Genomic DNA, 13,803 nt, shown 5'->3' with positions numbered 1-13,803 from the left:
GCAGCTGGTTATTGAGGAGCAGCTGGGTATTGAGGAGTAGCTGGGTATTGAGGAGTAGCTGGGTATTGAGGAGTAGCTGGGTATTGAGGAGTAGCTGGGTATTGAGGAGTAGCTGGGTATTGAGGAGTTACTGGGTATTGAGGAGTAGCTGGGTATTGAGGAGTAGCTGGGTATTGAGGAGTAGCTGGTGATTGAGAAGTAGCTGGTGATTGAGGAGTAGCTGGTGATTGAGGAGTAGCTGGGTATTGAGGAGTAGCTGGTTATTGAGGAGTAGCTGGGTAGTGAGGAGTGGCTGGGTATTGAGGAGCGGCTGGGTATTGAGGAGCGGCTGGTTATTGAGGAGCGGCTGGTTATTGAGGAGCGGCTGGTTATTGAGGAGCGGCTGGTATTGAGGAGCGGCTGGTATTGAGGAGCAGCTGGGTATTGAGGAGTGGCTGGGTATTGAGGAGTAGTTAGAAAGAGAGCTGGTAAAGAAGTTACATTAAGATAATACACTTGTTTATTGACAGAGAACCAGGTAACACAAAAACATACATCCACCCATTTGACACGTTTCAAGCACGTTTCTGCAAAGCAGGGGATCAGAGCCCAATGTCAGTACTTTCAGTTGTGCCGTTCTGTCCTCTTCCACAACGTCGTCACTGATCTTACATGATGACTTTGTGACGACTATACAATGGCAAGTCTGTTATTTAATGGTCAATATAAAGTTACATTTTCCAGGTTTTCAACAGGGCCCAGATATTCAGTACACTCCAGGAAGTGAATATTAGGACTTTCTGTTCTCCTCTGCCATCAGTTCCACGAGCTGAGTGTCTTCCTGGCTGAAGGCTCCTCCCTCATCAGGCTCCACCTCCTGGTCCCATCTATGTCGCGCCAGTAGGAACTCCTTTGGCGTGATGTCATCATCCACAGGCCGTTTGGACTTCTTCTTCCTCTTCTCGATGATCTTCTGCTTCCTGTACTCCTCCAGCGCTGTCACCTGCGCCTGGGTGAGCGCCGGGCACGGGGCCTCCGACCCTGACCCCGCCTCCTTCCCCCGCTGTTTGTAGTCTTGTATCTGCCGTCCGAGTGCCTCGTGGTCGACGCCAAACAGAACAGGCTTCACAGACGGAGCAGGGGGGCTGCTGCCGGCCATCTGCAATTGTTCTCTAGTGGACATAATGACACACTCTGTCAACCAGGTCAGTTTTAGAATAGACTCCACCCAACAAAGGGTCTCTTAAGACGAAAATAAATTACTCTATAAATAAGTGAAAAAACAGCCTGGGTAAGGAGTAGGATGTTCTTACCCTCCTCCGTCTTGGTGTCCATCCAGGTCCTCAGGACCAAAGTCTGCCGTCTGGAGCAGCTTCTCCACCTAACAACGGGCAACAGCCTCCATCACTGACCAACCTCTAGTCTCAACCTCCCTCACGTGTGCTCAGTGTGGGTTCTGGGTTATAATACAGCATCACGTACCTCAACCATGGCCGCATACTGTTTATCTTTGATGAAGACCAGAGGTGGTACGCCACCCATGGTCTGGTGTGACATGATCAGGTACCTTTCAAAACACAAGCACACATTTCACCATCACCAACACGTGATACACTGAACAACATGGCAGTTCATATCACTGGAGAACATTTCCCATCAGTTCCACCAGGCATCAGTATTATGTTGTGCTGCTGGGTATGGGATTGGGCCGCTGGGTATGGGATTGGGCCGCCGCGGATGAGTGGCTGTGCGGAGCTCTGACCTAATTCGGGGACTGCTCCTGTCCAGGGTTGACTGGATCACATCGTCTTGTTCTGACATACCACTGGTCTTCCAGTACACACTGCAACTGGAGAAGTCTGGCGACATGGACACCTTACACACACACACACACACACACACACACACACACAATGTTACAAATTTAAAGTTGCCATACTTTTGAGTCTGCCAAGGGAATAGTACACAATAGTTCACCTCCGGATCGAGTTCAAAGTCCTGGTGTTTACCCACCGAGCTCTTCACGGACAGACCCCGGCCTACATCTCAGAACTTTTACACTCTCACTCTCTGAGTCGGTCGCTGAGGTCATCCGACCAGGGTCTCCTGGCGGTGCCCCGGACCAGACTAAAAACCCAGGGTGACAGAGCATTTGAGGCGGTGGCGCCAAGACTCTGGAACGCTCTTTCCCAGGCCCTGAGAGAGCCATCCACTGAACTCATGTTCAAAAAACTTCTTAAGACACACATGTTCAGGCAGGCCTTCGGCCATCTATAACGCCTTGCTGCTCGCAATGTTGTTTTTTTTCTGTTCTGTGTCGTTTTCATTTTGTCTCGTGTTGTATTGCCATTTTAATTACTGTAAAGCACTCTGTGCATCCGTGCTGTGAAGAGCGCTATATAAATAAAGCTTACTTACTTACTTACTAGTATAGTCACAGTGATCTGATGTACAGTTGAGAGACTCATTGTTCATTTACCATTGTCTCCGCTCAATAAGAGGGAGAGGAGGCAGTGGTAAATGGACTGCACTTATTCACACATTCACACACAAATGGCGGCAGCTGCCATGCAAGGTGCTAGTCTGTTCATTGGGAGCAATAGGGGGTTCAGTGTCTTGTCCAAGGACACTCCAACAAATGGACAGAAGGAGCTGGGATTCAAACCGCCGACCCTACGATCATTGGATGACCCACTCTACCTCCTCTACAGTAGGGGGTGTATATATTAGGAAGGAGAGCATATCACTCATACTCTGGAGATCTCCACACTGTAGTTGAGGAGCTCAGAGTCCAGTTCTGGGGAGGTCAGCAGGTCCGTAGTGGCCTTGAACAAGACAGAGTTCAAGATCCGGCTGCGGTTGGTGTCCTCTTGGCCTCGTTTCTTAGGTGGCTTCATAAAGTCTGGCTGACTGGATGAAGACTGAGACCACAAAGAAAACTCAGAAGTAGAAAACATCGTTACAACGTAGAGCACAAAATCATCCATCTAGACACCATTCCTATTCACCACGTCCTTCCTCCCTTAAATCGCTGATCTGGACTGGTAGAGAAGAAGCTACATGGTTTCGTCTAGCTCAATATAATCATGTCACACCAGAGATTTCATCAAGGGAAGGATTAAGGGAAGAGGCTAATCCAGATAGATCAAATTGTCAGGTGCTCACCTGAGGCGGTGTTTCATACCATAGCTTCTTCCTGTTGAGAATAATGGGTTTAACGTTAGTTAACGTAACCAGTTAGCCACTAGTAGCAGGATTAGTCACCATCCCACAAATGACTACTTAGCTAACATTAGCTTACTTTGATTTGTTCAGAAACTTCTTCATGAGGTTTTTAGCCCGGACTGTTGATGTGTGAACACCGGCATGGCATGGTTGAGCATTATATCTATAGTCAACTTCTTCAGCTACTGACAATATTTTCATTGCCATTCCACTTGTCACGTAGTGCTGGCGGAGAATACATGCTCGAAGTCTTGAATATGTATTAATTCCAAACATGTCAAAATATTACTTCTGTAGGCAGCTAAAACGATATATTAACCAGATTGATTCGCGATGAGAACGACTCGTTAACTGATCACGCAGCAGCTAGTAATGTCTGAGCGAGGGAAAAGTAATCAATGTCAGAGGCATGATCGTGGAGCAAGGGAGAAGTAATCGATGTCAGTCGCTCATTCGTAAAGAAGTGATCACGATCACGGATGTAATGGACACCTGACAGAAAGTTTGATTTTCTTTTTGTCTGGTCTTTAAAGGTGATCAATCTACAAACAGGTGGATGTTTCATAGAGATGTGTGATTTATTACAAACAAGAAAAAAAGGTCTACCTGCGTTTTAAGGACAATAAAAGCAATGGCCTCTTAAATTAAAAGAACAAAACAGCAATCTCACTGGATGTAACGATTAGCACACCATGGAAAACTGTAGTATGGGGAATGAAATTCAACACAAGAACTGAGGCATTTTATCATGGACCATGTTTTGTGTGTGTATGTGTGTGTTTGTGTGTGTGTGTGTGTGTGTGATACTGGGTATCACAAGAAAGGCAATATACTACAGCATACTGTAAACAGGCTGTGAAAGACTGAGCCATCAACCATAGCAGGTACCAAATAAATAGAATGGATTCAATCTATAGTTACAGTATATTAACAGTAATGTATAAAAACTACACATTAGAATTCTACCAAACAATATCATGTACAAAATGAGAGTCAACACAGTAATTCTTGTCTAAAGGTGTGCATGAGTGAACTCAAGTGTGTAATGACAAATACTGGTTACTTCATTCTGAAATTACCGCTGAGGGGCAGATATTTTCATGACTCTTCCCCGTGTTTTTCAATGCTGTCCAAATGACAGCTCGCTTTACGTCACTTTTAGTAAGAAAAAATAACCACCGTCATGTGTAAAGAGTGATGCATCCAAAATATATCCTCCTCTCACACACATCATCTAGAATAGTTAAATGAAAAATCGATAATATACTGTACGTCCTGTCTTTTTACTTTCCCTCTGGAAGTACATGTTCTCTCTCATCACTCTCCCTCAGGTGTTCCCTCTATGTCTTCCCTCTCCAACAAGTAGAGTTGTTGAGTTCCGTGTCACTCGGGTGGAACTGTATCGTATGTGTTTACTTTCCCTCGGTTAACGTTACATCTGCAGGCAGCTCTACGACTTTGACCGGCTCCGCCTCCGGGAGGAGGAGGTTGTGTTTCAGCTTGTGGAGTTCCGTCATGTTGAAGCCCAGGAACACGGCGGCCCTGCGGCTCCGAATGGCCTTCAGACACTTGCTGCGCTTCGTCCCGAACACACTCGCTACGTCAGTCCGGTTGAACCAGAGGCGACCCGCCAGCGCGTCCGTTTCCTGCCTGGAGAGGTACGGCTTCCTGTTGAAGTAGCGACCCAGGAACAGCTTCCTGTCCTCAAACGAGCACATCTCCATTCCTGTGGGGTCCAGCGTCATGGGCACGGAGGGGTCAAAGGTGAAACGCGGTGCACCCTGGGCTTGACTCTGGGTCTTAGGCTTATCCTGGTCCGAGTCCTTAACCCGGTCCAAGGCAGGGAGGGGGACCCCTCCGTTGACAGTGTGGCTGTTGGGGTCGGGGTTGATCAGCCTCTCTGCGTCCTTCGCAGCCTTGGGGGCACAGCGACAGCGCTGCACGTGAATGGAGACGGTCTTGGTGGTCGACTTCTCCGCGTAGACGCCCAGGCAGAACACGCACTTGAAGGCCGGGGTCTTGAGGATGGCGTGGATGGTGGGGACGATGTGGTGCTTGGCTTTGAGGTGCTGCTCGTACTCGCTGCTGCTCTGGGGCTTCTCCGGGCAGAAGGGACAGCCGTCTTTAGGCAGAGTGGGACACGCCGACTTCCTCGCCTCCTCGGACATCTGGAGATAGATCTTCTCTCCGGAGGTGGTGACCAGGACCAGGTTGAGGTGCTTGAAGCCCAGCAGGTCCTGAGACACGCTGGTGCTCATGTCGAACGAGGGGATAACCAGATGTCCCTGCGCGTCCGTCTGAAGCTTGAACTCCCTGTTGAGGCAGTCTCTGTTGGCGCTGTGGGCCAGGCTGTGCTCCTGGGTGCAGTGCTCCATCAACTGGGGGATAGAGTAGAAGACCAGTGGGCAGAAGATGCAGCGCAGGCCGTGGAGGAGATGCTGGAAGATACCCTTATCAGACAGCAGGATCTGACACCTGGTGCACTTCACAGTGTTCCGAAATCTCCTCAGGAACTGGGTGTGCACCACCAGCTCTCTGGGCCTATCAGAGGAGCTGCTCCCGGCGGTGGGCGGGCGGGACACGGGGCCAGCAGGGCTCGGATTGGGGACCACGCCGTTACCCAGCGCAGGGACTGATGGGGCTTGGCCAGGCGGCTGTTGAGCGGACACCAGAATGGGTGCCTTATTGACCACCTGACTCACGCCTGCGGTCTGGACGGGCACCGCCATCTGCACAGTCTCCAGGGTGTAGGTGGGCATGCCGTTCACTCTGTTGCCCGTAGGAACCAGCCTGATAGACTGGGTGGAGAGCACCTGGCCGCGAGGCGCCGCCTGGGGAATCGGCATCCTTTGGGACAGCATGAGGGGCTGATTGCCCCCCACGCCAACCCCAACCTTGTTCTGGACGCTGAGCTGGACCCCTGGAGGCAGGAGGATCTGGCGAGTCTGCTGCTGCGGAACCCCAACAGTGATCGGTTGCTGCTGGGCCACCTTCACCGTGATTGGCTGCTGCTGTCGCGTCACCCCCACCGTGAAGGGCTGCTGCTTAGGGGTGTTGAGCAGCATGCTGATCGGGGCATTCTTCAGGGTGGACATGGCGGCGTTAGTGGGGTTGCTCTGCAGGGCGGCCACGGCAGAGCCCGTCAGGAAGAGGCCCTTCGCGGATGCCTGCGGGGGCAGCAGGACGCGCCCCCCGGCAGAACACACCAGGGCCGTGGGCGCGGAGGGAGGGGCCAGCAGCACCGTGCCGGACGACGGGCCCTTGCCCGGCGCCGAGTTGCTGGACCTGGACACCAGAGACACGACCTTGGGCATGGCGCGGGGGGCGAGGTTGGGCAGGCTCTGCTGGCTGCCGTTCTTGCCGGTCGCGACGTTGAAGTGCTGCAGGATGAGCGGCCGTATCTGATTGTGCACCTCGCGGTGTTTGTCCGAGCTCAGGATGTGGTAGAGCAGGTGCTCCGAGGTCTCCGCCGGCATGCTGCAGACGCGGCAGTAGAACTGGGACGTCTTGGCGCCGCCCGACCCGGCCGCCTGCCCCTGCGCGCCCCGCTGCCCGAAGTAGAGCGTCAGCACCTGTCTGTAGTGATTCACCAACACGTGTTTCCTCATCACGTAGATGAGCGAGTCGTGGAAGCCACAGCTGCGGCACGAGTACTTGTCGCCAACGTTGGTGGTGGACAAGCTGAAGAGCATCTGGGGGTCGGGGGCCGGCGAGGAACCCGGCGAGGCGGCCCGCAAGGCGGCCTGCGAGGCCTTGGCGGCGGCGTTTCCGTGGAACAGCTTGACGTGCTGGCTGACGACGTCGGGGTGGCTGATGAAGGGGCAGCTGGGGCAGTTAGCCAGGGTGGTAAGGTCCACCTCCTCATCGTGGCAGCGCTGCACATGGGCTCGGAACGTGTACCAGGACCGCGTGGAGAACCAGCACAGGGCGCAGGACAGGGTCTCCGTACGGTAGTCCCACTGGACAAGAGGGAGGACAGAGAGGAGCAAGCACTTTGAAACAAAGGGAGCTCTGCATCGGTGTATAAAAGCCTTACTGGAGAACAACAGCAGTGGAGGGAAAACAACAACCCAACTAATGCTGTCCACTAGAAGACTTTGATAAAACTTTAAAAGACTGTCATCTGACACCCTCTCACATCTAAAGACTTTTAAAAGAGTTTTAAGTCACAGACTATGATTCTGCAAATCACCTATTGGTTGTTGATAACGGTCACGTCATTGAACCACACAATTTGCACAAGTCAAGACTAAAGACTTGCGAGAATATAAAACATGTTTGATATTGTCGTAAGGCCAAGACGTGACAAAGACTGTCCAGAATCGAGTTAAGACCAGCTTACATCTAACGACTGTGATCACGGGGGGGCGCAGCAACTCCAGCAAGACTCTAGATTTTGGAATTTGGACTTTTGTTTGAGACTTTGAAATCAGGGGGACAGTCGGTAGGTGCAGGCCGGCATAAGCTTCATACCTTTTTTCTCCGTTTGCCATGGAAGCTATCTGTAAAGTCATCCCACTCTGTGTTCTCAAAACAGTCATCACCTGCGTCAAAGCACTTCAGTTCCTGTTAAAATACATAGTGAGAGAGAAGCATTCGTCAATTGATTATACATATCTGACATGTACAACAATGTTAGGGAAAGTGCAAAAAGACATCCTATTAGTTTTCCGGTTCAGATGACTTGCAATAATACCGGATTTATTACATAATGTGCTGGATTAATATTCTATAATATGCCAATCAACACTCACAAACCATCAACTAACCTCCAACAATTCTTTACAACTCTCAAGTCCAATGTCACTCAGTATACTTTTCACTCTCTTCCGCGATTTCCTTATCTTGTCCAATTTCTCCACAGGTAGTTGGTACATGTTTTGCCCTGAGGAGACAGTTGTCACAGCAGGTAAACAACCTGGACCATCATGTAAACAAGGTGGACATGATGATGATGCCCTCCTGCACCAGGCGAAACGTCTCAAAGACAATATAATAAACAATAGCTACTACAACAATAAATACAATTTAAAAAAAAATACTAAGTAGATCCCGCAATGTGCTTATCGCTCCTAGGGCTAAGCTCTGATATATTCGTTGTTAGAAAGGTTAGTGCTAGCTAAGCTAACGTTAGCCAGCTAGCTGAGGCTCAGGGGAGCAGCCCTTAGAACACAATTAGCTTAGCATGCGGGGGATATGTACAGTGTCCTAGATACGAGCATGCACACTTGTTGTGTACGAGCTAGACTGTTAAAGCAGTGACTAAACAGCTACATCATGCATGTATCTGAAGCCACATCACTCAGGTCAGTGAGATAGCCTAGCTCACTTCACAGCTCACATTTGGCGGCAGAGTTCAAATCCCCACGCTATCTAAGCTATGTGACCTGCCACGCACAGTGGATGTAAAGTGTAGTCATGCGGATGTGAGTGAAGGATCCAGGGTAAGGCAGCTACCCGCGGACAGACAGACAGGAGCTCTGGACCGTGCGTGGACCCGTGCGTCTGGCTGGTGTCACCAGGTCGCGAGGGTCTCTTCCAGCGTCACGCAGGCGCAGCAGAGCGCAGCTATGAAAGATGTTCCGCTGTAGATCCGGTCAGCACGAGCTCATTAACTAGTCATCCATACCCCAGACTAACCACGAGGATGAATTCAATCTATGTTTGGTCCAACTATTTTGTTTGGATTGTTCAAAGCATCTCCTAACTCAGAGAGGCCAACATGGCGGACAGGAAGTGAGGAAGTGACGTCACTCAATTAACATATTGCATGGTTAAGACTCTCCAATGAGGTGAAAGTGCCCCTGCTCACACATACACCCACACTGCCTGAACTGCCAAGGTTGACCTTGACATCAGCCTGGGCCGTATCTGTTGCCTGCAGGTGCGTCTGCCGCTGTGCCAGGTGTGACACCACACCTGTTAGCGTGGGTCCATCGATCCCCGACCTATTTTAAGGAGCACCGATGCAAAGTCAACTCCTCCATTGCCTAATATCTCCCAGTCTCAAACCCAGCCTGCCTGCAGTAGGAGGAAGACAATGGCAGGTGACAAGGTCATGGCAGGTGAGAGAGGGTGAATACAGGTGCCTTGATGCAACCTCCGTTGTATCCAGTCTTCTAATGTGTTTTCAGAGCAGCTCCCCTTCTTAGGTGCACTGATCCTTATATCCAGGTGTGTTCGCCTCCCTCTCTCCCTCATAAGACACTGTTCCTGGAGTGATGTCAGAGGATGAAGATACAGCCAAATGCCTTCACTCTTCCTGCTGATCATTTGGCATCAAAGGATTTGTACAGCACATTTTGTAAACCAGTCAAAATCAAATCAATCTTTATTTAAAATAGTATAGTCAGAGTTGTAATACCCTGTGATTTGTGGGGTAATTATAGAAGAGACCACAGTCCAGCTGCATATTCTCTGATATGAGAATACATATCTCCTATCTACCGAGAAATTACAAATAGCTACTGATATCTGTAGCAATAATCTATTATGCTACAGACCTACCATTAAAGTCGCACCGAAAGGGAAGTTGGAGAATATCTTGCTTCCCTACTTTGACGTATTTCCGCCTGAAACAGGCTGCAAGGGCGGGACATACGTTTAGATGAATTTCATTGGAACGTTATCGAGCGGGCGGGATATTCAACACTGGAGAGTAGTTGACGTTTTGATTGACAGGGTGGAGGTCGTGAGATTATTGACCTAAAATCTAAGGTACCTGGTGTCGTAATTGCACGTGACCTACCGTTTTCCAGGAAGTAAGAAATGATATACAGTACTCTGATATAAGATTACAACAAAAGTAGAATTTTGTAATTTTTTGGGCATACATCGTTGAATAGGTGAACACTATGACCAATTATGTGAACCAAAATGGGACAGAATGCTTTTTTCATTTCTGTGCGACTTTAACAGTGTTCAGCCTTCATATTGTAGTATGTTTGTTATAAAGGTGTCAGAACATACATCTGTTATCTCTGAGAAGGAACCCCCTGTCCCCCACCTTGTCTCCCTTCCCTCAGTCTGTCCATCCTCTCGTGGAGATTGTTGCATGACCTGGACGGTATCAGGGTTTCACAGCGGTCGCCCTTTGTAATGAAGGCGGTGCTACCAGCTGGTCCGTCAGGCAGGAAACATCCTCTGACCTATCCTTTGACCTCATCAGGGGGCGTGGTCCCAGACAGCGCTGCCAGGGCATTGGTCACCATCCTCTGGACCATGATGCCGCTGGTCTGCAGGGTGTGGGTGCCCATGTGGGGCAGGATGATGACGTTGGGGAGTGCGGCCAGGGGGTGTCCTCTGGTGAGGGGAGAACAACGCAGAGTCAGGTCAACATCCTCATACATCCAGGACAGACATGGGTAGGCTAAGGCAGGCCAGGTCTTACATGGGTAGGGGTTCAGGGTAGGTGACGTCCAGGGCTGCTGCTCTGATCACCTTCCTCTGCAGGGCGTCCACCAAGGCCTCCTGGTCCACCACACGCCCTGCCACACGTGCCCATAATCAGTGATGGAAATAATCTTTGTTTTTTTGTTATTGTGCGTGTGTGTACGTGCATGTGTGACACACACAAAATGTATGGTTTTGTGTTATATTTTGTTACTTTTATTGATTATTATTATTATTATATAATCAATCGATTATGATTATTATTTATCTTATTTTCCTGACCGGGTATTCTGGATTACTGTAAATCCTCCAGACTTTTGTATTAACATTTGTTTATACCTAGTCTCACCACAGGGGGGAGACAGCTGTTTTGGGTTTCGGAGTTCAGGGACTGTACCGGGTTGACTTCCTCATTCATGAGCAAAGCAGCCTTTTCCACACGCCTTGATCTCCTGTCTCATAATAATTTCCCCTGTTTTACAGCTCTGTATTTTGTTTAAACGTACAGATGGGTGACAAAATAAAGGAAAAACCCACAGAAAGTGTCTTAGTAAGGTGTTGGGCCACCACAAGGCCTTCTTCAAGTCTCTGAAACTCTACTGGAGTTGGCACATTATTCCTCCAAAAAATATTCCCTCACATAGCCCACCTCTACTGATGTTGATGAGTGTGCTGGTGGGCTTCATCATGGCCAGCTCCTCGGCTCCAATCAGACCCTGCGTCTGAGGAGAGAGGTTCACCACCACCATGACAAAGTCTGAACCATGCAGCAGATCCTTCAGACTGGGGCAGTAAGTGGCCCCCACCACCCTCTCCTCATCCTCCGGCCTGCACACACACACACACGCGCGCGCGCACACACACACACACACACACACAATCTCTTAATATCAACACCCTCAACGCTGACCAACACCCTAACTCTCATACTGTAGGTTAGGTTGCCCTTCCCACCCCCTCTCCTCGTCTCTCAGCACTCTTAATTGCAAACCTTCCTTGTGGACTGGCAAGAAAATAATTAAACAAGGTAACCGTTTCAAGAATGACAAGAATACAAACACAGTTTGTTAGCACATTCCTGTAACCAGACGGAATGTGCTACCCTTCCCATAGTCCCACATATTCCACTTTGAACTTTCACATGTAATCTTCATTTAAAACCTTAGTATTGGCCAAGAGCATAATGTCTTTTGCATGTGCATTTATTCCAATTTCCAGGCCCTTCATGGTATATTAACGGGGGGGGGGTCATATTGACCTGTTCTTATTATTGGGTGGTTCTTGACCCCCCCCTAACCACCCACAAAAGTTACGGCCATGGTAGTGAGTGGAGACAGCTTGGTGTAGCAGTGGTGTACCTGCGGTTCCTGTTGTGGTAGAGGATCTTCATGTCGAAGCCGTAGGCCCTTTTGGCCACCTTGTAACCGATCCTGCCCATTCCTACGATGCCCAGCGTGGCTCCGCTGATATCTGTCCCCATGGAGCTCTCTGGGAGGTCCTCTGTCTCATGGTTCAGAGTGAACTGATGACCTTCCAGGATCTTCCTGGCAGACGCCAGCATTAAACCTATGCCCATGTCTGCAGTGGCATTATCAACCACGTGGGGTGTGTTGCAGACTTTTACCCCGAAACTGTTAATCATGGGGATGTCTAGATGATCCACCCCCACCCCTCCGTTCACTACCACCTTTAGGCTGGGTAGAGATTGCAGCAGAGCCTGGTCCACTTTCACGAACTCCCCTCCCCAGACAAAGACAGCCTTCACCTTCTCTGCAAACTTGTTCTGGTCCTTTATAAACTCTTTGTGAGGGATGATGGTGAAGTGCTCCTGGATGAGGGGAGCAAAGCAATGGTAGATTCCTCCTTTTGCTCCTAGTGAGGTGGCCAGGATCCACGGCTTCTCCATTTTCACCTGGACGAAGGAGAAAAAGGCTAGACAACTTACTTGAGTGCAAAAAAGTGTTTTTTATACAAAAGTTGTGTGCGTGTGTGTGTGTGGGGGGGGGGGGGGGCTGCAAGTGAAGCCACATCTGAGAAAAGGCTTTTATCGTTCGAAAACTGTCTTCACTTTGGTGAGTAACGAAATAATACGGTCCGTAGATACTGAACTAGACTGAGTGACAAAAGATGGCGCAATGAATGGTTCCTGAGGTTTATTCAACTTCGACACCCCCCCCCCTTATGCCCCTTGCTTCAAAGACATTTCACATTTTGTCAGTTGGCCTCATAATCTTAGTAATTCAAGATTCCGATGAGATGGGTCCGAGTCCGACTCATCCAACGAGTTCAAGCTCCCAGATCGTCACTGGCACTCGACATTCCCTGGCTAAGATCTATCCATGCACCAATTCATGCTGCAATCTACACTACTGTCTGCAGACCTATATATAAATCATTGCATTGCATTAGTACAAATAATCTATAAATGCATAAACTAACTTACCACTGATAACAAACGCGTCCCTGACATCTGCGGAATCTGCAATCGGTGGGACGTTCTGCCCCTTATATTATACCTCCATGGTTCTGCCTCCAAGGCACAATTAATCAATCACCGTTCCAACGATCAAAATTCACAAACGCCTATCGCATGTGAAGCTGTGAGGCTGTGAAGGCACAGAAGGTCTTAAGTCCACCTTCCTGTAAAATATTCAACTAAGCGATGTAGAGGGGAAACATGTCAGAAACTGCATTGGAAACTGGAAACTACATTCTAAACCATACTGCAAAATGAAGCTAAACCACTGTACTATAATTAATAGGCTACATATCCTTAAATTCAAAGACGCACGTGCAAACCCAGTGAGCTTTTTCTGGTTGATAAAACATTTAATAGACATCTATAATCTAGGCTCAAAAAACGTCTAAAAATAGGTCAGAAGTGCAAAGTGAAACAACGTCTGTTTTTAGACGCTGATTAAACGTTCACATTTAGACCATATTTCACCAGTGTAATATTGGTGAAATGTAGTGTAAATGTGAACGTTTAATCAATGTCTTTAAATAGCCGGTATTTCACTTTGCACTTTTGAACCAGTTTTGCATGTAATTTCACCGGTTACCACAAACCGTATTTTAAACGACTTTTCAACTGAAAAATGCTCAATGAAAAATTTAACTGTTAAAGTAATTCTGGCTATAGGATTACAGCCAACCAGCAGCATATGACACACACACAAACAAACAGTGAAATTAACATTAACAGTT

The 13,803-nt window shown here is 48.8% G+C and overlaps 3 protein-coding genes across 3 annotated transcripts; all 3 read right to left on the bottom strand.

Moving 5' to 3' along the window:
* Positions 1-482: 482 nt before the first annotated feature.
* rbfa (ribosome binding factor A) lies at positions 483-3,545 on the bottom strand. Its single transcript, XM_084443782.1, has 7 exons — positions 3,281-3,545; positions 3,145-3,175; positions 2,733-2,900; positions 1,742-1,854; positions 1,462-1,546; positions 1,293-1,360; positions 483-1,151 (listed from the first exon to the last, which is right to left on the bottom strand). Exons 1-7 carry the CDS (start codon positions 3,478-3,480, stop codon positions 770-772), a joined length of 1,047 nt encoding a protein of 348 aa, XP_084299908.1. The 5' UTR covers positions 3,481-3,545; the 3' UTR covers positions 483-769.
* Positions 3,546-3,848: 303 nt separating this feature from the next.
* On the bottom strand, positions 3,849-8,706 carry adnp2a (ADNP homeobox 2a). The gene is made up of 4 exons (XM_084443792.1): positions 8,662-8,706; positions 7,974-8,089; positions 7,678-7,770; positions 3,849-7,163 (listed from the first exon to the last, which is right to left on the bottom strand). Exons 2-4 carry the CDS (start codon positions 8,079-8,081, stop codon positions 4,617-4,619), a joined length of 2,748 nt encoding a protein of 915 aa, XP_084299918.1. The 5' UTR covers positions 8,082-8,089; positions 8,662-8,706; the 3' UTR covers positions 3,849-4,616.
* Positions 8,707-9,589: 883 nt separating this feature from the next.
* Positions 9,590-13,095, bottom strand: LOC311313614 (glyoxylate/hydroxypyruvate reductase B). Its single transcript, XM_084443783.1, has 5 exons — positions 13,040-13,095; positions 11,955-12,508; positions 11,246-11,424; positions 10,595-10,691; positions 9,590-10,506 (listed from the first exon to the last, which is right to left on the bottom strand). The coding sequence occupies exons 1-5, from the start codon at positions 13,064-13,066 to the stop codon at positions 10,353-10,355; spliced, it is 1,011 nt and encodes a 336-aa protein (XP_084299909.1). The 5' UTR covers positions 13,067-13,095; the 3' UTR covers positions 9,590-10,352.
* Between the last annotated feature and the right edge of the window lie 708 nt (positions 13,096-13,803).

Source organism: Borostomias antarcticus (genome assembly GCF_949987555.1).
Source record: "Borostomias antarcticus genome assembly, chromosome: 10".
Classification (NCBI taxonomy): Eukaryota; Metazoa; Chordata; class Actinopteri; order Stomiiformes; family Stomiidae; genus Borostomias; species Borostomias antarcticus.
This window is presented reverse-complemented; position numbering and strand designations above follow the sequence as displayed.